General features: G+C 37.8%; 1 protein-coding gene across 2 annotated transcripts in view; it reads left to right on the top strand.

Annotated features, from left to right (window-relative positions):
- Positions 1 to 3,548: 3,548 nt before the first annotated feature.
- Positions 3,549 to 25,806, top strand: part of PDE7A (phosphodiesterase 7A) — a 124,803-nt gene continuing 102,545 nt past the window's right edge. Inside the window, exon 1 of one of the 2 annotated variants that reach the window (XM_054497507.2) lies at positions 3,549 to 3,706. In XM_054497507.2, coding sequence (XP_054353482.1) covers positions 3,569 to 3,706 — 138 coding nt within the window. In that variant the 5' untranslated portion in view covers positions 3,549 to 3,568. The remainder of the gene's footprint in view (positions 3,707 to 25,806) is intronic. The other variant, XM_054497509.2, reaches the window with a different exon arrangement.

Here is a 25,806-nt window from a genome sequence, read left to right as displayed (position 1 = left end):
TTCTCAGCAGAAACCTTGGAGCCAGAAGGCATCCAAGGCATCTGGTCCCCTATAACCTGTTGAGAAAAATATTTGCAACTGATTTACAGATAGTTCTGCATTTTATGGTGCAGACAGTGGACAGCTACAACACGATGGCCCCTCTCTGTGGTGGTTCCAGAGGCGGTGAACAGAAATACTCCCAATCAGCAGAACTTGGAGCTGCATACCTGGTTGTTCATTTTGTCCAGAAAGGGGAATAGCTACATGTGGAGGTCTATACTGATTCATGAGCAGTATCTGACTGCTTGGATAGATGGTTTGGACCTCGGAAGGAACATCATTAGAAAACTGGTGACAAGGAGGTCTGGGGAAGGAAAACATGTTGGAAAGATTAAATGGGCGCATAATGTGAAGATATTTGTGTTTCATGTGAATACTTTCTAAATATTCAAGTTGGCTGTTATATTTCAACCATGTAAAAGCCTCCTTTATAAGAATTTTGCAGTTTTTGTTACTTTTTTCTTAGGTACTTTTCTTTTTGTTGCAGAAAGTAATAGCATTTCTTTATTTGAGTTTAACCTTTGCTCCCTGTGATAGTTAATTTTATGTATCAACTTGGCTAAACTATGATGTTCAGTCATTTGGTCAAATACTAGTCTAGATGTTACTATGAAGATATTTGTGGGTGTGACTACCATTTATAATCCATTGGTTTTAAGCAGATTACTCTCCATGGAGTGGGTGGACCTCATCCAAAGAGTTGAAAGCATTAAGAGCAAAGACTTAGGTTTCCTGAAGATGACTCAGGTCTGCATCAAGACTCCAATGTAGAAACCCTGTGTGAGTTTTCAGCCTGTGGTTCTGCTGTGCAGATTTCAGACTCAAGACTGCAATTTCAACTCTTACTTGAATTTCCAGCCTGCTGGCCTGCCCTACAGATTTCAGACTTGCCAGCCTTCACAAAAACATAAGCCAATTCCTTAAAATAACTCTCTCCCTCTCTATATATGTACATCCTATGGGTTGTGTTTCTCTGAATAACCTGATTAATGTGCTGTAAAGAACACTGTAAACAGCTGAAAAACTCTGGTCTTGAGATACTGTGTGGTATGGTGGAAAATGCATGGCTCTGAAATCATAGACCAGAGTTCACTGGGACAAATGACTTACGGTCTTGTAATCTGATTCCTCATCTGTAGAATCAGGATAAAATTACTTGACTTACGTGGCTACTGTGTTGGGTAAAGTTAAACACTGTAAGTAGAATGCCTGTCATGGTTCTTGGTTCACAGGTGCACAATAGTAACCAACTATGTTGAAGGCGGATGCATTTTTTAGTTATCTACTTAGTGCTCTGAGTGTCATTAAATGATTTAATCACCCTGAGTCTCTTAGATGTTATTAAATGTAATATAGTTACTTTATTTGGCACACAGTAACATCACACCAATATCACGTCCTGGATGGTTAGATTTACACAGAATTCAAATTATTTTAGGTTAGTTCTTGCCGCTTATCTGTGTAAGGTCTAGGGCAAGTGTGTTTCCATGAGCCTATTCTCAACTGAGGTACTAATAATTACCTCATGAGGTTTTTGTGAGAAGTAAACGTGATAACGTAGGAAAACGTGCTCAGTATAATCTCAAGCATATAGTAGATGCGCAATACATCTACTAGAAGTTGTGGGAGTAATTTGGATTTCAAAGATGAGTTGGATCAGTTGTGCTAAAGGGGAGCTTACATCATCTAATGAAGGCAAAATCCACAAGACCACGTTGGAGGTTATAGTTCTTTTAATAGTAGAAAGCAGACAGGTAGAAAAATATCCACGTACGAGGTATAAAGTTTCAGCAAGAGAAAAGAAACAGATGCCATGGGAAGATGATAAAAGGTCTACTTTTGCTCATTTACCGGATTATGTGCATTTGGTACGTGATCTCATCATCAGTGGAAGCTATGCAGTGCTTTCAAAGGCCTTCCACCTTGTCAGTGGCTAGTCATCTCAAATCAGTAGAAGGGTGGGTGCCCTAAGAACTGAACCAAAGCAATAATTTTGCCAGCAGGGGAGAGGTTGTTCAGGCTGAAATCCCAAAGGCTAGAATGCATTAGAAACAATCAGTTGATGCTGAAAGCTTTGACCGTTCAGTGAGAAATGTGACAAAACGAACACTCAAATTACATATCCAGCTTACAAAACAGGTCAAGAGCTCTTTATCTTTTCTCGCTTTCGAAAAATCGAGTCAACAAACAACACCTTTGGTAGAGGGGCATGCAGTCTACTTTTTTCCTTTGTCTTCTCAGTACCATCCTTTCTCATTCTTTTCACCCATACTCTCACTTTTTTCTCAATCTTGGTTTTTTCCCTTTGTCTCCGGGCCCCCTTCTCACTTCCGAATTCTCGGCTCCCCTCTCCGCCCCTCGGGCTCGGGATGGCCCCGGGGCCGCACCTGCCAGGGGAGCGCTCGAGCCCGGCCCCACCGAGGGCCTGGCAGTGACGTAGCCAGGAGGACGGTGCCCGCGCGGCCCGCTGACGTCACTGCCGCAGCGGTCTCTAGCGAAGCCCATGAATGGGAATTTAAGGAGGGAAAAGCCAGCAGTGACCCCGCGGTCAGGGCTGAGGACGGCGAGTGCGCCGCATGCTTTGGGTTTCTGGGGTCGGCAGGCCGGAACGGCGCCTCTAGCGCTGGATGTGCACATCCGATAGCCTAGGCGCGCTGGAACGCACGAATTTAGAGCTCAGGGAGATGCCCCGAAACGGTGGGGCCTCGTGCGCACGCGCCTTGGCTGGCGAGGAGCTAGGGGAGGGAGTAACGGCGGGGCGCGAAGGGAACTGCGGATGAGATAGATGGGGGAAAACGTTTGTCTGGAGGCGACTCCGACAGAGCTCCAGGGTGCAGAACACAAGGAAGGCTACTGTCGCCCTCGGCCGCTTGCCAGTCTCCCTGGGCGCTGCGGCGGCGCGGGGCGCTGGGCCTGCGGCGCGGCGTCGTGACGTCACGGTGGCGGCAGCCGTGGTTGGCGCAGGGTCCGCGGCTGCAAAGTGTGAATTACGCCGGGCTCGCGCCGGCGGCGGAGTGAAGTCAGGCTTCGGGGGAGGGGAGGGGCAGGACTCCGGCGGCGGCGGCGGCGGCCCGAGCTGGTCGCTGCTCACGAGTCCCGCGCGCCCTCGGTCTGGCCGCTGGCTCCAGCTGTCTTTTCTTGCACCACATTGCTCCGTCCGTGCTCCGCTCGAACTCTGCAGTCCGGCTACCTGCTCTTCTCGGCCGAGGAGCCCCAGGGCGGCGGGGTTCCCTCTCCGACTTTGTCTGTGCTGGCCCCGCTTGCACCCCGTCCCCCCTTTCCTGGAGCGAGGCGCGCGCCGGTCCTGGTAGTTGGCGCCGCGGCCGCCGCAGAGCCTTCCCGCCGGCGGCCCGAGCGGAGGGCTGGAGTTGGGGAGGCGTGAGCGCGGCTTCCCGGCCCGGGGTCGGTCCCCGCCCGCCCTGCCCCCGTCTCGGCCCGGAGCCCCCGAGCCGCGGCCCCCTCCCAGTGCAGGGGCCGGCGGCCGCGGCAGGGCGGGCGCCGCGCGGAGGCAGGGCGGGCGTATTCAATGGAAGTGTGTTACCAGCTGCCGGTACTGCCCCTGGACAGGCCGGTCCCCCAGCACGTCCTCAGCCGCCGAGGAGCCATCAGCTTCAGCTCAAGCTCCGCGCTCTTCGGCTGCCCCAATCCCCGGCAGCTCTCTCAGGTAATCGCCGCCGCCAGGCCCACACTTGAGGGCTTCTCTCTTTTGTTTCCCTCTGCCCACCCAGCTTCACCTCCGCGACATCCCCCAGCCCGCGCATTGTCCATTGTCTGGGGATTTCTAGGCTGGCCTTTCGATTGGAGAGCCTTTTCTTTGAATCTTCCTGGCTGTTCCCCCTCAGTTCTCCAGCCTCCCCAAAACCCCACCCTGGTGGGCTCCAGGATCCTCTCATCAGACCCTCCCCAGGCTCGTCACCCTCTGTGCCCAGCAGTTTAAGCCTCAGGAATGACCGCCCTCGTCTTTTTCGGTCTGGAGGTTGTTTATTCCTTAGTTGTGGCCCCAGAGTACACCTGTGCTCCCCCGCCTTGCAACATACCTGTCCCCCTTCCCATACACACACCTGTACGGGGTTCGCGCCTCTCCTCCCCCAGCTCCCGCGCGCCCCGCGGCGCTCGCCTGGTCCTGCGGTTCCCTCTGAACAACAGGCCTAGATGCCCCGTTGCTGTCGTCTCCCCGACTCCTTCGTTTCTGTGGTTGGGCTGTACTGGGTATCAGAGGAACAAGTCTGCAAAGTTCATAGCCAGGAATCAGTTTTGTTTTTAATTTGATAAGGAGATTTTAGGAGAGAAACTACTGATGTGCACTCATGGGAAGACTTTGAGTGGTCCAATACCAGTTGCTCCTGAGCATTTCTGTTTCTTTTCTGTGGTGATGCCGTTGGCCCAATTCCTTAGGTTTGGCTAATTTTGATTGCCAGACTTAAAACAGAGAGGTGAAAAGAATTTTGTTTACATCTGAACTGAGTGCCCTCACTTTCTGCTGCCAGAAGTTACGGCTAATAATCACTTTTAAAATCAAATATATTTTTCCTATTGGTTAATATTATCTTTTATGGGAGTACATTTTCTCTCTCCAATTATATTGTATCTTGAGCAAGGTGTGTGTATATGTGTGTGTGTGTGTGTTTGCAGGTAGTGTGGACAGCACCTGGTAGAAATTTTGCGTGTAATAAGTGTCTAGTAAATATTTGTCATTTACTTCTTTGCCTAAAGTGTTTGTAGAAGGAGCAAGAGCCTATATTTGGGTTTCTCTCTGAATCATTTTTATTTAAACTAAAACTTATTTCACAGCACAAGGTAGTATACTAATGAAGTCAGAGCAGACTTGTGAAAATTACTATAATGTGTCATTTAGAATAATATTACATGGTTATTTATTTTGAAGGTTCGACCTGTGATCTGCCTTTTTAGTACCACTTAAAGCATGTTCAGATTCCAGAATTAATGTTGAGGAAATATTAATGTACTGCTGAAGAAGGTTTTTAATAGTAGTAGTTAAAGGTTTTTAATGGTAGTAACTTTTTTCACTTCTAAATATTATTTTACTTCCTCAGATCAGCAGACACATGACTAGCAACTCATTTCCAGTTATATCTGAATAATAAAGGCAATCACTGATTATTTATACAATTATAAAACATGAAAAAAGTTCTTGTGCTCTCTGAGGAGAAAATGAATGAGAAGGAAGATTCCAAGGGATTAAAATGAGGCTGATGCCAGGGGTTTTTCCTGATGTCTTAATTAATCCACAGAGACCAATTTTAAGCTCCACTTCTTGATTCATTTTTCCAGCCTTAGGTTTAAATGGGTAATGGAATTTTAAAAATATGATTGTGGCAGATGAAGCAAATATTGTAGAATTACACCATATTTTGCTAACCCTTACAACTTTTAAAAAAATTTCTGAACCCCAAAGTGAAGTATATAGGAACTCCTTAAACTTTGGACAGAAATTTTCCTCAACACTTTTTTTTCTATTAACATTGTGGTAAATGTAAACTTAGTGGATGCTGAGATGGACATACTTATCATTATCAAGACTTTGCATCTCATTTAATAATAAAGCATATGTTGATATTGATTTCTTGAGGCCTAGATGGGAATTTGTAATAGGAAAAAAAAAAGGAGACAAAAAACCTTGGAATCCTGCTCAGAACTTGTAAAATGAACATTTGGTTTAATCAAATGCTTTCTTTACCCTTAAATTTTTAGTTCCTAAGCCTGAAGGTACAGAAGTTATAAAAAGTTTAATTGGTTTTGTAATTTTAAGATACTTAGGAAAAAAAACCCTTTTTTTTAAAAAAAAAAAAAGACATTAAGTAAAATAGTTACAGTTTTTTACTTTAAAATATGCTTAAAACTGGCAACCTTCCTTTTCATTTCCTTATTGTCACCATAGTATTGGAGCCCAGCTCATAGTAGGTACTTAATAAATATTTGTTGAATGAATGAATAGGTAATGAAATTATCTCTGACTGAGCATCAGTTTTAAATATGAAAACAATATGGAGCATGAAGGTACAGCACAAATTCATTTATCCAAAACTTGTTTTGGAACTTGTAACTACAGACTGTAACAATTCCAGGAATACACAGAAAAGACTGAGTGACCAAAATTGATTTGGAGATCATCTCAAAGCCGGTGTGTTTTAGGCAAAGTTCTGACACAACTTGTTTTCCAAGTAGCAGCAAATTTGAAGTGGGGTGGGAGGCTGCCAGAGTCAGTTCACACTGACAGCAGCAAAGGTTGACAGCAGACACACCAAAAGCCAGGGATCAGAAGAAAAACTTTTAGAGGCCAGCAACTTTTACAAGCACCCTGGGACATTTAGTTGAGGGGCTTGAGTGTTGTATAACACAATAATTTTTAGTCAGAATAATGTTAATGGAGCCTGTTTTTAAAAGTTGAAAGATTTGTACTTTTTGTTTTTTTTTGTTTTTTGTTTTTAAAAAGATTTCCATGCCAAAGAGTTTAAGTATTGATGCTGAGATGGACAAACTTGAGTTACCTGGAAAATTCATTTATGTGGAACACCAGCTCTTCCAAGGATGCCAAGTAAATGAGGCATTAATTTTTTGTTTTAAACTAGGATGTATACTATTTCAAATGTTTAATATGAGTTTTTTGAATTAGTGAATGATAAAGTAGATGAAGCCTGTTCTTTGTTGTTTTTGGATATCTATTGTTGATAGCTGAGTTTAAAGATTTGTCTTTCAGAATAGCATTCATATTTGGAAAAAAAATATTGTGAAGGCAGAAATTGTGTCGTGTTCACCATCATATCTATGGTACTTTGCATAGGTAGGTTCTTGGTAGATGTGAAAGTTGAGTGAGTATATTGATGGGTATGCCAAAGCATTGCAGTTAGAATTATTCAGTCAGATTTTCTATGCACTGGAAGCAAATCTTATATGGGTTAGAAATTTGAGTTTTAATTTTTAGAAATCTATCATTAATTTATATTGTTGCTAAGTTAGCATTTGTCTTTTTTTTTTTTTTAAGAAATATTTCACAAATATGTACTCATAGAATAGCTTCTTGTGAGTGAGGCTCCTTGTGTTATGCGTTGAGAAAATGTAAAGAATTACAGGCTGAGCATTCCTAGTCTGAAAATCCAAAATGCCCTCAAATGGAAACTTTCTGAGTGCCGACACGGAGACAGAGAGCCTGCTACTATTTGTTGCTGTTATTGAGCAGCTGATGCAGTTATTCTGGGGCTGCTACTGTGCTGCCTAGTTATCCTAAACACATTATTTTCTCACTGTATTAATGGTATGTTGTATCGTTTACTGTTAAGTGCATTTGTGTGAGTAAGTGTGAGAAATGATTGCTTATCACTAGCATATAAATTCAGAGTGAGAAATGATGGTGATGCCAAACAAGTACAGATCGACCACATGGGTAATGAGATCATCCACATGGGTGATGAGATGCCTTTGCTTTCTGGTGGGTCAGTGTACACAAACCTTGTTTCATGCACAAAATTATTTAAAAGAGTGTGTAAAATTACCTTCAGGCTATGTGTATAAGGTGTATACAAAATCTAAATGAACTTTGTGTTTAGACTTGGGTCCTATCTCCAAGATATCTCATGATGTATACACAAATACTCCAAAATCCAAAAAGGTCTGAAATCCAAAACACTCCTGGTCCCAAGCATTTTGGATAGTGATACTCAGCCTGTAGTAGTTTTTTGTTGCTGTTGTTGTTTTAATAGTTTGTAACACTGCCACCCTAACCAAGTTTTCCTTTGTATGCATACCCTTCCTTATACGCAACCATTTTTCAACTACAGTCATTATTTCCATTCTCTCTTTAGCAGTGTTCTTAGTATATGACAAATTATCCAGGTCCTGTGAGTGCCAGAATAGTTCAAAGCCCCTTGGATAAAAGTTGGTTCCTCCTTCAGGAAGCTTACAGAATTGTGATAGAGAAAATGGTATGATTATATGTAGTGTAATTATTATACTGGAGTTATCAAAGTGTTTTGAGATGATAAGGGATGTATGCCTAAATTTCTGGTTTAAATCAGGGTTAGCCTTATGTAATCGTTGAGGCTTGCTTAGGCCAAGGACTGAAGGTGAAGCAGTTGTTTCTAGACAAATGGGTGAATGTAGGGGGAGGAGGAAGGAGGATGGCCCACGTGGATATGATCAGAGATGTCCAGTAGAACTTTCTGTGATGATAGAAATGTTTTTGCACTATCCGATGATAGTCACCAGCCTTATGTAGCTAGTGGGCACTTGAAATGTGGCTAGTATGACTGAGGAAATGAATTTTTACTTTAGTTTTATTTAAATAGCTACATATGGCTAGCAGCTTTTCAATTGGCAGAGCAGAGGTATTGTCTTACTTAATAAACTGAGTGAAGTCATGTTAATCTATGAGCAACACATTCTCTGAATGTTGAACATTTTTGTTTTTAGGTTTTTGTTGATATATGCAAAACATTTAATAAATACCTTCATGCATGCTTGATAAAGTCTTTAAAATCACTAGGTTGGGTCAAAAGGTAAGAACATCTTTTGAAATCCTCAAAAGGATCTATCCTTTGATATTACCAAAATAGGTGATCCTGTCTGTTTCATCTCCAATCATATATTATTAGACATTTTGTAAACATTTTGCTACTATAGTAGATGCACTGTGGTACACTGAGTTTGTTTTAAATTGCATTAAGCAAGAGTGTGCTTTCTGAAGTGTTGCTTGTGCTATTTGTATTTGCTCTTTTGTGAAATTTTATTTGCACGTCCCATGCTCATTTATAAGGGCTCTTGTATACCCGACATCAGTATATAAATGTGCATTATTCCAAATTACTGTTAGCATAATAGTTGCCTCTTTGCAAACTTAGATACAGAAGCTGATACAGGGACTAGTGTAGCCAGTGAGTGGGATACCCCAAGGGAAGTGGTTATATTTATGAGACCTTCCTACCTGTGTATTCTCAAAACACCTGTTTTGTTGGGACCTCGGCTTCATTTCTGTTTTCAGAAATGCTTCATACTTTGATTTAAATTTAATACTACCATATTTTAGCTTTCACTTCTGAGCTAATATATGTTTATGTTTCAGATACATGCTCAAACATAATATTAATGTAAATCCATAGTGTATTTGGAGTGGGAGTGTAGTTCTAACAGGGTGTTCAAATTGCTAGTTTATAGGTTGTCAGGAACACATTCAGTCTAGGAGATGTGATTTATATGCTGAGATTTTACTGCTTTGTTGCTATGCCTAGAGTTCCATCAGCTGTACATGCTGTCTACCCAGGAATTCCTTCTCAAACACAAAAGTCTGCAAGAGGTAAAATATTAAGCCCTTCACAGAAGTTAGGAAGAGAGGGACCTCACTTTGGGTGGGAAGAGGGAGAGGTGCCCTTCATTCTCTTTGAGGCAATTTTCAACTCTTTTCTTCTTTTCTCTTTCCTCCTCTTCCTTCACTATTGACCAGAGCAGTTATAGAGAATTGTGTTGTTTTCTGAGGATGAATGTAGGGGCAAGTTTGGGAAAAGAAGAGCTGAAGAAAGGGGGAGTGGACAAAACTTAAGTTCTGTCTCATTTTTGTCCAAGATCGTTAACAGTCATTTAACTGGATTAAAGACCTAGTAAATTTAGATGATGAAGAAGCCTTATTGCATGCAGGCCCTCTTAGGGAATTTAATTTTCTTTGTTTTCTTAATTTTCTTTGTTTGACTTTATGGATCACATTTGTTTATGTGTTTATGTAAAATCTATTTCGGATTTTGTTAGAAGTCTCTTGACTAAAGATCTTTTCAGATCTAGACATTCTTAAATTCCCTGTGTTCACTACAAAAAACTCCAATTCATTTTGAATGTTCTAATTTAAAAATAATTCAAAACTTAAATTCTGGCTGTGAAGTTGCTTATCTTTTATGGTTAATTTGAATTGAGAGAAAATTTTGACTTTATTCTCTTCCACATTTAAATGGCTTATTCTTGCCTAAAAGTAACATAGACTTTGTTGATTTTTTTATATTGTTGCCAAACATGCTTTTCAAAAGGTTATTCACAAATAAGTGATACTTTTGCATATTTGCATTCAGGTATAAGTGTTTATAGGATCAGCATATGAGGAGAGGAACAAAAACTAGATTTGTAGATGAGCCTTCTAAACTTGCAGGGCTTTATTTTGGCTGCTGGTAGGTTCCTTTTATAAGGGAAGGGACTGTGCCAATGATTGTATGGTTGACACTGAAGCATCTCCTGCTTATAATTTTCTTTGAGTAGCAATTTTGGAACGCTGCTCCATGCCTCCACCTGCTGGTAGGGATGGCTCTTCATTTTCAGAAAGTGATGGCTAGAGGGAGATGGAGAAGACCAAGGCAAGTCAGGTTAGAATTTGGGGGAGAAAATCAGTTGGTAACTGGATAACTAAATTTCAGCAAAGTCTGCTTTACTTATCAGAATTTTGAGTAGAACAAACTGTAGTTCAGGACCGTATAAAGTACTTGGCAAGTGGTTCTTAATAAAGATGCAGTAGTTTTGCTTTAGTAACAATTATAATGACAGCTGACCCTTGAACAATGCAGGCTCCAACTCCCCGTGCAGTCAAAAATCCACATATAACTTTTGACTCCTCAAAAACTTAACTACTAATAGCCTACTCTTGGTGAGAAGCCTTACTGATAACATAAATAGTTGATTAGCACAAATTTTGTATATGTATTATATTCTGTCTTACAATAAAGCAAGCTAGAGAAAAGAAAATGTTATTAAGAATATCAGAAGTAAGAGTTTGCTATTAAGGGGAGGTGGATCATCGTAAAGGTCTTCATGAACCTCATCATCTTCATGTTGAGTAGGCTGAGGAGGAAGAGGAGGGATTGGTCTGTCTCGGGTGATGCTTTGCAAGTTTTTTTAAATTTTCATAAATCTTCACAAAATTTCTTAGTATATTTATTGAAAAAAATCTGCTTGTAAGGGGACCTTTGCAGTTCAAACCCATGTTGAATTGTCAACTGTATTTGTTTCTGTTTTTGGAGTAACTCCTATATGGCAGATACTTTTAATTAGTGTGGTGTTTTTTTGTTTTGTTTTGTTTTTGTTTTGAGACAGGGTCTTGTTCTGTCTCCCAGGCTAGAGTGCAGTGGCAGTATCTCGGCTCATTGCAACCTCTGCATCCCGGCCTTAAATGACCGTCCTGAGTAACTGGGACTACAGGCATGCGCCACCATGCCTGGCTAATTTTTCTAGTTTTTGTAGAGATAGGGTTTTGCCATGTTGCCCATGCTGGTCTGGAACTCCAGGACTCAAGTGATCCGCTCACCTTGGCCTCCCAAAGTGCTGGGATTACAAGCATGAGCCACCGTGCCTGGCCCAGTTGGTGTTTTTGATCTTTACAAAAACTCTGTGAGATAAGTAGTATTACTCTCATTTTTACCAAAGAATAAACTGCGTTTCCAGACATTAAGTTGCTCAAGGTATTATATGAACTTCCAGAAAGGCCTATTGTGCTCCAAGACCTTCACTTTTAATCTGGCCTGCCTAATCAGGGAAGATGAGTGGACTACAGTTAGAATTTTGAGTTTACAAATTATAAATTTTGTTGTCTTATGGATGTGGATTAGGAAAACACATTTGACTGATTATTTGATGTAATTATTTGAAGTAATAACTTTCATTCTGATCTTTTCAAATCATATCTGGAGTATTTTGTTCTAAATGCCATGTTCTAGGAGGATATAACTCAGCTAAATTGTTCTCTGAAGATAATGAGCAGGTTGGTAAGGTGATTTGAAACCACTTCTCTGGAGAAAAAAAGTCTCAGATTTTAGCCAGCAGGGATAGAGATGGAGATGGAGAGTTGGTGAGAGGAGACAGAGTATTGCTGTCTTCCAGGATTTAAAGGACTGCCATGTGAATAAAAGGAAAAAGAGGGTTAATATGTTATAGATTTTGATTGGTTGTGTGTTGTTGATTGCCGTGAACTGTTCCTACTTTGTGTTAAGTGGTCTCTAATTTGGAGAAGATATAAGTTTAAAGCTGTCATTTGTCCAAGGTAACACAATTAAGTAGTGGAAATGGGTTAAACTCTAGGTCATGCTGACTCTAAAGCCTGTGTACTCTCTTCTACTTCTTTTTGCCACATGGGAGAAGGACGTTACCTCAGAGGGTAAAATAAGTACCAATAGCTAGGAACAGTAGGAAATAAGGAGATCTTGTGTTTAACCATACTAGTAATCAAAGAAATGCATACTAAAAAATGTGATACTGGCTGGGCATGGTGGTTCATGCCTATAATCCCAACACTTGTGAGGCTTAGGTGGGAGGGTTACTTGAATTCAGGAATTTGAGACCAGCCTAGGCAACACAGAGAGATCCTGTCTCTACAAAAAAAAAATTTAAAAATTAGCCAGACATGGTGACACGTGCTTGTAGTCCCAGCTAAGCGGGAGGCTGTGGTGGGAGGATCTCTTGAGCCCAGGAGGTCATGGCTGGAGTGAGTTGTGATCGCGCTACTACGCTGCAGCCAAAGTGAGTTTATAGCTTGAAGGTTACACATACACAATGCTAGTAAGATTTTAAAAATTAATACTTAAATTAGTATTTTTGATAATTTGCTTTTGGGAATATATTCTGAGGACATGACTAAAAATGTAGATAAAGGTTAATCTTCAAGTTTATTCATCCCATTATTTATCACTATGAAAAATTGAAAACATAATTTACAAATGATTAAGTAGATTATAGTATTATGTAGTATAGTATTTTTCATTATTTCTGTATTATGTTAGCACTTAAATGCCTTGAAAAATTTAAAGGATATATAAAAATATAGTTTACAAATGGCTCAATGGATTCTAGTATTATTTCTATATTATGTATCCACTAAAATGATTTGAAGAATTTGAAGAATCTTTAATCACATGGAAGAAATGCTGACAACATAATTAAGTGAAGAAACAACCCAGAGTATCTACAGATTATCTTAATTGTGTTTAAAAAACAAATCACAAAATACATACATATCTATATACCATGCATGCTTGCCAAAAAATAAAAAAGAGAAAGCTAGATGTATTGCAAAATGCTAACTGAAGCTATCGTTGGGTGGTGAAATTATAAGTTATTTTTAACTTCTTTATAATTGTATGTAATTTTAATGATATTCTTGTATTAACATGAATCTCTTTTTTAACCAAATTAATTTAGGACTAATAATTCAAGTGAGTTGTATTTGGACCCAGATCTTTGGCAAAGCTGTTCATAAAGGGTGGGCAGCTCATCCGTTTATAAATTCTCAACCAGTGACTGTTGAGATAACAGCTTGAAAGATATTTAGATAAGGATAGTCTCCAAGGGTTTGACTGATTTCTTCCACCTTCATGATTCTGTGATTTTTTTTTTTTTGGTAAGTCATATATATGTATGACAGGTACACTTGCATAGCCCTGATTATTATAAAGTAATTTTACTTTCCATGGGAGATCCTGGGAGGTAAAATTAAGTATAGTTATTGTTTTGAAGAAGAGCTATTTGATGACAGCTGGTGAAGAGATCTTCAACAATGGCAGTGGTGGAAGGAAGAGAGAAAGTTAGGAGTTAGGTCCTAGGAAGTGATTTGCTTTGGGAGGTAAAAAGTATTCCTACTTTTTTAGTTTGGAAAGACCAGGTAGATTGTGAAGCTAGTAACAAAAATGCAAATAGGAAGAAGAGGCAGGTTTGTTTTTCTTTCTTCTTTCAAAAACAAATGTGTGCATTTGTAGAGGGGGTAGATGAGTTTACTTCGAATATGTAGAGTTCAAGTGTCTGAACATCCAGATGAGGATGTCCAGTAGAAAGGTTAGCACTAATGATATATTCTGACCTTTAGTATAAGAGTTTTCAAACATTTTGCTCATATAGCCTTTCAAAGAACTTGAAAAACAAAAAACTATGTACCTTCTCCCACATCTTGAGTTTTTCATCTAAGTTTTAATATCTGTAAATGATGTAATTTCTGGTAGTGTTGTTCAAATCACAATTTTAAAATGTATATGAGGGGATTCTTAACAATTCATTCATTAAAAAATATATGAACAAAGTTAATTTTAACAATTTTTTTATAGTCTTTTTTTCTCTTTGAACTGTTATTTTTGTTTTGCTTTCTCTACATATTATCCTAATGTATTCTTTTATGCTGGAAAGCATTTTTATCAATCATGTTATATTTCTCTTATTTTTGTTTTACTTTCTCTACATATTATCCTAATGTATTCTTTTATGCTGGAAAGCATTTTTATCAATCATGTTATATTTTTCTGCAGCAAAAGGAAATTCATTCATGAATTTAGTAGATGGGAATAAAAAGTGCTTTATTTTAATGGTCACTCAGTTCTGAGTTCTATGGACAGTTATAATATAAAAATATGAAAATTGTGTATGTCCATAATGCTCTGTGTCAAATTTATTTTGGACTGAGTTATCAGTTCAGTCATGTCCAGTAGACAATCAAAACAACATATGTTAATTACAAATTTTAATACTTATTAAAGTAAAATTTTGTCAGAAATATGTTTTCAGTGGGATAGATGGGGCTGATTTATTTCAATGTATCCATTTCTAAATATTAGAAAAGATGGGGTTTTGCTTGATTCTCTTCCTTTTTTGCTTTAATATTTGAAAGTGTTGAGAAACCTCACTTATGAATTTAGTAGATGGTCATTAAAAAGTGCTTTATATTAGTAGTAGCACCCATTCTTCTAGGTTGTATGCATCAAACAAAATAATCCATAATCAAAATTATTCTTAATGCTTTGTCAGGTAGCAACTGGATTTGATTCTCCTTTCGTTTTCATGGAAGTGGTGACACCTTGATTTGAAAAAGAACTCTGAACTTAAAATAAATGTTAAAAAAAAAAGAAAGAAAAAGGTTTCAGTGTTTTTAGAGTAATTAACTTGTCTCAACATGAATATATTGAAATGTCCTTTTGGCCACCTGGATGTTTTTAGCCCAAAGACAGTACTCAACAGCAAGTTTCAGAAAATGTGAGAGTTACAGTTTTCTTTTATGAAGTGGCAGAGGGGAAAGAGGTAAAGGGAAAGAGGAAGTGGAAGTGAAGGAAAACAGACATGCTGTGTCAACACAGCGGTTCTAGAAAACTGTACAGATGGAAAGTGAGAACCTAGTCTTCAATTCTCTTGAAACTCTCCATGCTGATACGCTTCCAGGGGTATACATGACCCAATTTGTAGACTGCTGGTTTACTGTATTCCCTTTGTTACTTGTTGCTACCTTGTTGCTGTATTTTACTGCTCTCCATAGCTATACAGAAATAATACCTTATTCATCTGTCATTTTTTTTCTAGGTTTTTGATTGTTACTAGTTCTGGGCTTCCATACTTCATCACTCTGTGGAATCAGAATATCAGTGCTTGAAAGGGACTTTATAAATAATTCCATTTCTAACATTTTAGAAATTTAGCAGCTGAGGCCCAGAAGATTAAGTGATTTGTCCCAGATTACACAGTAAGAGAGTGGAGAAGTTAGGGCTTTAAATTTAGTTCTTCCAACTTTTAATCTGTTGCTTTTCTCACTATATTCCCTGCTTCCTTATAAAAGGATTGAGCTGTAGGAGTTCTTTCAGTTGCCGTCTTTCTTTAATGGACATTATTTGGGTGGCATATCTTCTTTAATACATTGAAGCCATCTGTTTATGGCCCAGTAATCATTTGAAAAAGTTAAGAGTACAAACACACTCAGTTCTAAAAATATCTGAGTTACTTTTAATTAACATATAATCAGAGATAAAGCAAAGCCATTATCAAAAGTATAATGGGTCATTCGGGAAGATAGCATTTGATTTGTTGAAATGTGATTTATGTGCAACTTAACCTTTTATAAAGAAAGACGTATCTTACTTGCCTTTAAAAATTAACTTATGAATGAAGCCATTTTAAACCTTGGGGAACAAAAGTTAATATTCATAACATACAGCGAGCTCACTCTCTAGCACTGTTACGTATGAAATGGTGAATAGTGGAATTTTTTAGTAATTTAAATTTTTTTTAAATTTTACTTTTTCTGTAAATTCTTCATAGTGAGTATATATTTTAAGAAAAACAATGAAGTTATTCTAAAAAGTAAAATGAAAAGATTCTTTACTTTTAACAAGGATAATACAATCAAATCCCCAAGAATGTAAGACTACTCAGTAGAAAATTAGCAAAATACTCGAATATAAGACTACTCAGTAGAAAATTAGCAAAAGACTCAAGCAGTTCCAAGAAGAAATATAAATGTAGCAAAACATGTATAGCTTATCTAGTAATAAAGGAAATGCAAATAAAAGGTGGTTTGGCTTTGTTTTGTTTTGGCAGAAGAGTACTTTCATATTGGTGAAGACTGACAAAATCCACTGTTGGGAAGGATATAAGAAAATGAGTAATCTTATATGTGGAGTTGGAGTATCATTTGAGTCAACCTTTTGAGACGACAGAAGGTCTATGCTATGCAGATGAAAATTTTAAATGTGAATACTACCCTTTCTGCAGTCCTGGAATTTGTCCAAAGGGGGCAATTGCAAAACTTTGCTAAGATATATGTATACAGATTTTTGGTAACAATTTGCAACATTGGTAATGATAGATATTTTAGTTCATTTCAGTGTTTATCAGTGGGGGATTGGATAAATTATGGGTATTTTAATTCAACAGAAAACTATCCAATAAAATGATGCCAAATAGCCATATTTGTCATAGAAAGATATACATAACAATTTTGGGGGAAAAAACTAGTTGCAAAATGGCATGCCTGTCAATCTAACAGACATGCCATTTAATGCAGCTTTCTACATCTGTATTTTTGGATAAAATCATGGAAGATATTATATATCAATGTGTGAAAACATCCAAATCTGGAAGGTTATTCAGTATAATGTTAACAGTGCCTATCTTTGGGTAGTGAGATTTCTGGTAATTTTTACCATCTTCCTACTTCTCTGATTTTTTTTTTAAACAATGAAAATATATCTCTTTCAGAAATCGACAAAGCTATTTTTTGAAATAGTCCCTTTAAAAAAGTAACATGTCTGTTAGAGTATCATATAAGTGGAATTTTTAAGTTATGAAGAGACTAATTAGTTAATAATTTAATGAGTTACAAGTATGTGAGTTGGAAGTGGGTTATTCACTGCCATAGCCCTATGTGCCTGGAACATAGAAGGTGTTCAGAGGTATAGTCTGTTAAAATGAAAGTAGAGTCATGTGTCGCTTAACGATGAGGATACATACTGAGAAATGCATCATTAGGCGATTTCGTCGTTGTGTGAACATCATATTTACAGAAATCTAGATATCATAGCCTACCACACACCTAAGCTGTGTGGTATAGCCTATTGCTTCTAGGCTGCAAACCTGTACCGCATGTTACTGTACTAAATATGTAGGAAGTTGTAACACAATGGTAAACATAGAAAAGTTACAGTAAAAATACAGTGTTATAATGTTATGGGTCCACTGTTATACATGCTATTCATTATTGAACAAAATGTGATTATTTGGCACATGACTGTATAGTGTCATAATGTTTGGAGGAATATGCTGCATTCTTAATGAAAAATGAAGAAAAAGTGAGTGTTATGGTGGCTAGTTTACAAAAAACATTCTACCTACTTCAAAGCTAAGAAAATAAACTTCCTGCTATCATTTAAATTTACTAAAATATTTGAGGGTCTCTATATGCCTAATACGTTTGTAAAATCTAAAAAGTTGTCAAGAAAAATTATGGCTTAAGATCATAGAATATTACTATTAGAAGAGACTGTAAACTTCTCATAACGTACAGATCAGTAGGCTGAAACTAGAGAGGTTAAAGGACACAGAAAGGCAATACAGAAATCTCTTCTGTTGAATGTTTCTGATTTTGACTATTCAGCCTTATGGAACACTTTTGGAGTGGGAAGGTTACCACTTTATAAGGCAATGCATTGTGGTGTTTAATGGTGTAGTGGGGTTGAATAGTGTTTACCAACAATTCTTGTTCACCAGGAATCTCAGAATGTGACCTTATTTGGAGTAAGGGTCTTTGCAAATGTAGTTAAGATGAGAATATATAGGATTAAGACAGGCCCTAAATTCAATGAGTGGTATCTTTGGAGTCCCAGAAACTCAGACACACTCAAGGAAGAAAATCATGTGAAGATGGAGGCAGAGATTGGAGTGATGCAGCCACCAGCCAAGAACACCAAGGGTTGCTGGGAGACATCAGAAACTAGAAAGGGGCAAGGACAATTCAGACGATTCTCCTCTAAAGCCTTCAAAGGGAGCATGGTCCTGCTGACTCCTTGATTTTGGACCTTCAGCCTCCAGAACTATGAGAGAATATATTTCTGTTGTTTTAAGCCACCCGATTTGTGGTACTGTGTTATAGCCCTAGGAAACTATTACAGATGGTTTTGATTATTTCAAATTTATTTGTTCATTCTTTCAATCAAATTTACTGAGCACTTATATGCCAGGCACTCTGCTAGGTATTACAGAGATAAATAAGACATTGTTCCTGCCCTCATTCTTGGGGTTTCACCCAGTAGAAAAAGCAGCTTTGTAAATAGACAGTTGCAATACATTTTGATACATGTTTTCACTAGAATGTTGTATGAAGTTAAGTGATGGCACCTGAAGCTAGGAGAACCTGGGATGTTTTACGAAGTGAGATCTTTGTGTTTGGTTTCAAAGATAGAGTTGAAATCAGCCTCCATGGGAATTCTGTTTTATTCCGCCACTGCAGTGCTATCAGTCCTACCTAGTTCAAAGCATATTTAGCCAGCTGCAATAGCCTCCTGTCACTAGAATTCTACCTCCACAGTTTGGTTGAAGTAATTTTTAAGATGCAGTAAGATTGTGTCAGTCTATTGAAAACATCAGTGTGTTCTCATCACAGTAAAACACAATTCAAACTCCTTTTCATGATATGGCCCCATGTGATCTGGTCCCTGCTACCTCTTCAATCTCTTGGCCTTTCACAGTGGTCTCCCTGCTGTTTGTGAATATGCCAGCTTTGTTCTGGTCTTTGTCTTTGCACTGGCTGTTTTCTCAGACTCAGGCTCTTCCCGTGGCTCCATGTCATTCAAGTGTCAGCCCAGTCTTTGCAGAGGAGCCTTCCTTGACTATCCTCTTCAAAATAGCACCCATCCCCCATCTATCCCATTACCTGTTACACTTTGTTTTATTTATGACACACCTCACTAATTTGATTTGTATGTCTCTACCTGGCATTCACCTCCACCTCATCCCCCACCTTCACCGCCATTGAATATGTGGTCAGCCGACAGGAGTCCTGTTTACCCTATTCACTGCTGTGTCCCTAGTGTACATCACATAGTAAGTGCTCTTTACAAAAGAATAAAGAAAAACTTACTCATTTAATCTCATGCTTACCATGTCAGAACATATGTCACCATAACTTTCCTTTGGATGAATCCCAAATTGTATTCTTCCCACCTACCTCCTCCAAGATTCCACCTTCATCTTTATACCCTTTCTGAATTGCCCTTTGTAATATTGGAACTATCTTAATCTCTAAATATATAAATATAATATATGCAAGTCTTATTTAAGAATGCGTTGAAGTTTAGAAAAGTAAAGTGCCCAAAGTAACACAGCTATAAGTGGTATTTCTAGGATTTAAACTTAGATCTATCTCTAACTAAAGCTCCTCTGCTATGCTGGTGTGGAGGCTGATGTTCTTGGTAAGTGGGAGGTATAAATCCAGAATTAGAATAGGAGCCTTGTCCATTGGAATAGAAATAGCACACATTCATTATTTGTTTCTATAAGAAGAACTGGGTGATATTTGTTAACAGAACCTTTAAAAAGTAACTTGAATTTTTTTTGGACTAAAGTTAATGTACGCTTGTTATAAAATACATGGAATATATGAAAAAATATAAAGAAGTAAAGACCATCCATAGTTCTTCCACTGATAACCACTATTAACATTTTAGAATATTTTAATCAAGTATTTTTTGTGCAGAAATATTGTGATGATTTTTGTGCATAAATCTTGAATTTTGAAATCATTTCCTAATGTAATTACTAGATCAAAGCATATTGTCAAATTTTTTTCCAGAAAGATGATGCCAACTTATATTTCCAATATATTTAGTTTCCATTTCTGGAATTTTTTAAATATTAAACTTGTAATATATGTTTGTTATTAATTACCTGCTCTATCTATAGGCATACCTCAGATATTGTGGGTTCAGACTATCACAGTAAAGCTAATACCACAATAAAGCAAGTCACGTGAGTCTTTTGGTTTCCCCATGCGTATAAAAGTTATGTTTGTGCTGTACTGTAGTCTATTAAGTGTACGGTAGCATTATGTCTAATAAAAACAATGTACACACTTTAATTTAAAAATACTTTATTGCTAAAAAAGGCTAACAGTCATCTGAGCCTTCATCAAGTTGTAATCTTTCTACTGGTCGAGGGTCTTGCCTCAGTTGATGGCTGCTGACTGATCAGGGTGGGGGTTGCTGAAGGTTGGGTGGCTGTGGCAATTTCTTAAAATAAGATAACAATGACATTTGCTGCATTGGTGGACTTTCCCTTTCATGAAAGATTTGTCTGTAGCATGTGATAGTGTTTAATAGCATTTTTATCCACAGGCAGAACTTCCAAAATGGGAGTCAGTCCTCTCAAACCCTGCTTTATCAACCAAGTTTATGTAACATCCTGAATTCTTTGTTGTCATTTCAGCAGTGTTCACAGCATCTTCACCAGGAGTAAATTTCAACTCAGGAAACCACTTTCTTTGCTCATCAATAAGAAGCAATTCCTGATTAAATTTGAGTGGTATATGGACAAGTTTCATGGCGCCCCAGACAATTACAATAGTATCATTAAAGATCACTATCACAGATCACCATAACAAATATAATAATTAAAAAGTTTGAAATATTGTGACAGTTATCAAAATGTGACATAGAGATAAGAAGTGAGCAGATGCAGTTGGGAAAATGGTGCCAGTAGACTTGCTAGGTGCAGAGTTGCCACAGACCTTCATTTTGTGAAAAAAATGCGGTATCTGAAAAGCACAATAAAGCAAGGCATTCCTGTATCTTCTGTGAGTTGTTTCTATTGGCTCTTGTTTTTCCGTTGTCAACTTAGTATTTTTTATATCAATTTTTGAATTATTTTGTATTGAGAACTAACATTTTGTCATGTTTGTGGGAAACTTTCCCTTTTTTTGCCTTATTTTTAATGTTCTACTTGTACTGCCAAATCTTAACTAGTAAGTCTTTAGTTGCTGTAATGATGTAATAATAGCAGTAAGTTTATTATTAATAAAAGTTTTTAGTATTTTATAAATCTCCCACATGTAAACTTTTTGTCAATATACTAGTTTGATAAAGATTTTAATATATTGCATTAGCTAATTGTCAGTAATTAATGACTAGTTATCTCTTCATGTTTTTAATATATGGTAAAGAAAGGTGACAAGATAAATATTTTTCAAGACCTGAGAATGTGGAATGGGAGGAAAAATTTATATGCATGTAACTGAATGTACTACAGAAGCACTCTCAGTGTTAAAGAAGTTGCCACACATAATCTCCCCCTAAATCAAGTATTTTTAATTTTGTGATGTTATAGTAAGAAAAAAAGAAAATAAGACCCATTTAGACAGATTACTTTTCTAAAACTTTTAAGTTTTTAAGGAGAATTTACATCTTGCAAACATTTAAAGGGATTTTTAAATAATATTAACATACAAGAGGACAATTTGAAGGTAAAAGCAGAACATAGATTACCTGAAATCTGTAGAAACATCATTATTCAGTTTAATGTTTTCTTTGTCTCACAATGAAAATTCTCCAAATTCATTTTTGGAGAAAAACTTTCCGGAAGTGACTTTAAGGATTTTGGTGGTTGGCCTCAGGTCATTTCTATCTGAGGTGTGGTTTTTCAAACTTTGTAGAGGTTTTCCACCCTCTTCTCCCCATCAGTGGTATTTTTAAATGTCTTTATTTTAATGTTAGGACACCTTAGAGCAGGATTCAAGTGGGCTGTGCAAGAAGAACCACTGGAAATAGAAAAATAAAACTTGAGGATTTTACTTGTACTTATTTTTAACTTTAATTTTTTTGATCCTAGTTTTATTTTCCATAGAGTGTTTGTGTATATATATAGATAGATAGATAGATAGATAGATAAGTTAATAGATAAGATAATGAGATAGAGAAGTGCTTTAAAATTTTGGAGACTACTGCCTCAGATAATCTGTTAATTACTATGCATTATTTCCACCTCCTCCAAAAATGGGAGTGGGAGAGCCTGTATAGAAATGTTTGTAACACTTCAAAGGGTTCTTGAAGTTCACTCATCATACCCCTAGGATACCATGTATCCATAACTTTCTTTGCTTCCTGAGTCCAGTTGCCCTCAGCTTTTTCTCTACTGATTTATTTGACTTTATTAACCAACTCTGGTTTCAGTTCTTAAGGTTACAGCCTAGGATTAACTCTTAGCACAGCTGACCTTGTCCACTGATCTGTTCTGACTTCAGTATGTTTGGTTAGAATATGTGCTTCTTAAGAGTGGATACTGTTTATTTCACTTTTGTAAGCCCAGTGCTTCACACCAAGTAGGTATTCAGCAAATATAGAAAGTGAATCAAACCATTATCAAGTCCTGTCAGTGACCCAGTCCTACGGAGAGTCCAGCTGTCTGCTCTACCCACACTTCCTCCTTTTTCTCCTTCCCACAATGCCACCCCTTTCTCTGCCGTGGCATTCAGTCATTTCTGTTCTAAAATACCATATGCCATCTCAAGGTGGCTACTGTTTTTTCTTAGAATGACAAAGGATTTCTGGAGCGCTTCTTGAAGTGGTATAGCATTCACAGTCTCTCATATAAAACTGATGGACGGCAAGGTCAGAATGAGGGGCAGGTTTCCAGCCCTTAAAGACTTTACAAAGGTCTCTGGATTTCTCCTGGGGCCCTCTTTCTTCTAATAGATGGGTCCCTGTTGAGTAGCGGGATGACTATAGGCAGCCTTTACCTTTGGTAATCTGTGGGACATAACCCCAGGTCAACATACCATCTTTGTTTTCAGCATAAAAGTATGGGACTAGAGAGTACTAAGCCAAAAGGCAATGGTTATAAAATTCTGCCTGTTAGGAGCTGGATCAGTTCGTTCAGGTATGACACCATTGGTGTCCAGTAGAAATATACTGTGAGCCACATGTGTAATTTTTAATTTTGTTGTAGCCATATTTTAAAAAGTAAAATGAGACAGACAAAATTAATTTTATTTAACTCACTGTATGTAAAGCTTTATCAATTTAACATGTAATCAAAATTACAAAATACTGATATATTTTACAGTTTTTAGATAATAAGTCTTCAGAATTCAGTGTGTATTGTCTACTGGGAGCACAAGTCGATTCTGACTATCACCATTTCAAGTATTCTGTAGCTACAGATGGCTAGTGATTCTCATTGGACAGCACAGCTTTAAAAATGAACATTTATGGTACATATTGCTCGGGAGTCAGGGGTACCACGTCTATAATTAGGCAGATTTTCAGTAGCAATATATTACAGGGTTATACACATTTCTTCCTTTTCAAAACAAATTTAATCATTGGGGAATATCAAGATACTGTATAAATTGGCTATATTTTTAGAGGGATTTTATAGTTTCAAATATGAGAGGATGGCAAAGTTTTTACATTTATTTTGCTTTCTTTGGATTGGGCTGTTTTAGTTTCTTGGTTTGGGGAGGAGGGAATTTTAACCTTAAATTGCTATTTTATGAGAAGCTATGCTTTTCACAGTGGGAACAGCGCTCATCCTTATTTAGACAGATTTTTAGGTTAATGGAAGCTTCATAAAGCTTTTTAGGTCTGGTTCTCATATCTCCTTGCGTTGAGGCATTATTTTCTCTTAAAAAAATACAAATATGAAAAAAGGGTTGTTTTTTTTTTTAAAAAAAAGTCGAAAAAGCCTATTTAGTTATATGGAGGTAGTCTTACTGGTTAAGGCTACTAGCTAGTGCCCTTGAGAAATGAGAGTAGATAATTCTTATTAAAGAATGCAAATGACACTGATTTGCAGACCAAGCACCTTGGATTTGGAATATTGGCCAGAGGACCCATGTTTTATAATATGAAAGTCAATAGGATAAAAATTTCTTAAATCTATTTTGGAACTGCTTTTCACTGTTTTATTATTTATATCCTCAGTTGTTTAAATCAACAATTTCGGCCAGGCATGGTGGCTCACACCTGTAATCCCAACACTTTGGGAGGCTGAGGCGCGTGGATCATCTAAGGTCAGGAGTTTGAGACCAGCCTGGCCAACATGGTGAAACCCTGTCTCTACTAAAAATACAAAAATTAGCCTGGCATAGTGGTGTGCGCCTGTAGTCCTAGCTACTTGGGAGGCTGAGGCACGAGGATTGCTTGAACCCGGGAGGCAGAGGTTACGGTGAGTCAAGATTGCACCACTGCACACCAGCCTGGGTAACAGAGCGAGACTGCATCTCAAAAAACAAACAAAAACAATTTCGACTCTTAAAATTGTCAAAGTAATTTAAACAACATTACTGAAAGTTTGATAAAGAATAATTAATAGTTCTACCACCAAATATTATTTTTATGTATTTCCTATGTTTATATACATATTTTAAGGTAGTTTTGATCATTTGGTACATTTAATTTTATAGCTTTGGGGGATATAATTTATAATTTCTTTTTTTTTTTTTTTTTTTTGAAACAGGGTCTCACTCTGTCACCCAGGCTGTAATGAAGTGGCATGATCTCAGCTCACAGCAACCTCCGCATCCTGGACTCAAGCAGTCCTCCCACCCCAGCCTCTTGAGTAGCTGGAACTACCGGCATGTGTCACCATGTCCCGCTAATTTTTGTATTTTTAGTAGAGAGAGGATTTTGCCATGTTGGCTAGGCTGGTCTTGAACTCCTGGCCTCAAGTGATCCACCTGCCTCGGCCTCCCAACGTGTTGGGATTACAGGCGTGAGCCATCACACCTGGTCGTGTAATACTTTTTAAAAAGTGGATTTTTACAGTTACTTAGTCTTCATAATAAGATAACATTTTACTTTGCTGTCATGTAGTAGGTTGGAGATATTCTGTTCTGCTCCATGAAATAATACAGGGATCCACTTGTCATGGTTGTACAATTTCACACTTCAGTCTGTGGGGAGGAGAAGGAGGAAATTCAGGACAGTTTGCCATTGAGGAGGTGAGCAGGAAGTTCTGCTATTTCTTTTACTCACATTGCATCATTGGTGAGAACTTAGTGACATGGCTATGCCTACCTATAAGGGAGGCTGGGAAATGGAGCCTGTGTGACTGATTGTATGCTCAGGAAGAACATGAGAATAGATGTTTTGGGAGACAACTAGTAGTGAGCCACAATTTGAATAAAATTAATCTTACTAACTTTTGTCAATGGGAAGAATTAAGAAGTTTACAATGGAATAATTTTTGTAATTTTAACTTTTAAGGATTATGTAATGTATCGTTGTGTGTACCATGGTTTTATTAATATCTAGCTCTGCTAAATACTTATATTGCTTTAAATTTTTTGCTGTTAACAATAACTTTGTAAGGACATGTTAATTACAGCTTTCTTCATATTTTGGTGTTATTTCTTTAAGGATGGTTTTTATAGAAGTGGAATTATTGGTCCAAACAATTTGAACATTTTAATATAATTTTTATTTCTTAAACAATTTTTTTTTTTGAGACAGAGTCTTGCTATGTCACCCAGGCTGGAATGCAGTGGTGTGG

The sequence above is a fragment of the Pongo pygmaeus genome, chromosome 7, assembly GCF_028885625.2.
Source record: "Pongo pygmaeus isolate AG05252 chromosome 7, NHGRI_mPonPyg2-v2.0_pri, whole genome shotgun sequence".
NCBI classification, from domain to species: Eukaryota; Metazoa; Chordata; class Mammalia; order Primates; family Hominidae; genus Pongo; species Pongo pygmaeus.
The sequence above is the reverse complement of the archived record's forward strand: the minus strand, read 5'-3'. Positions and strand labels throughout refer to the sequence as shown.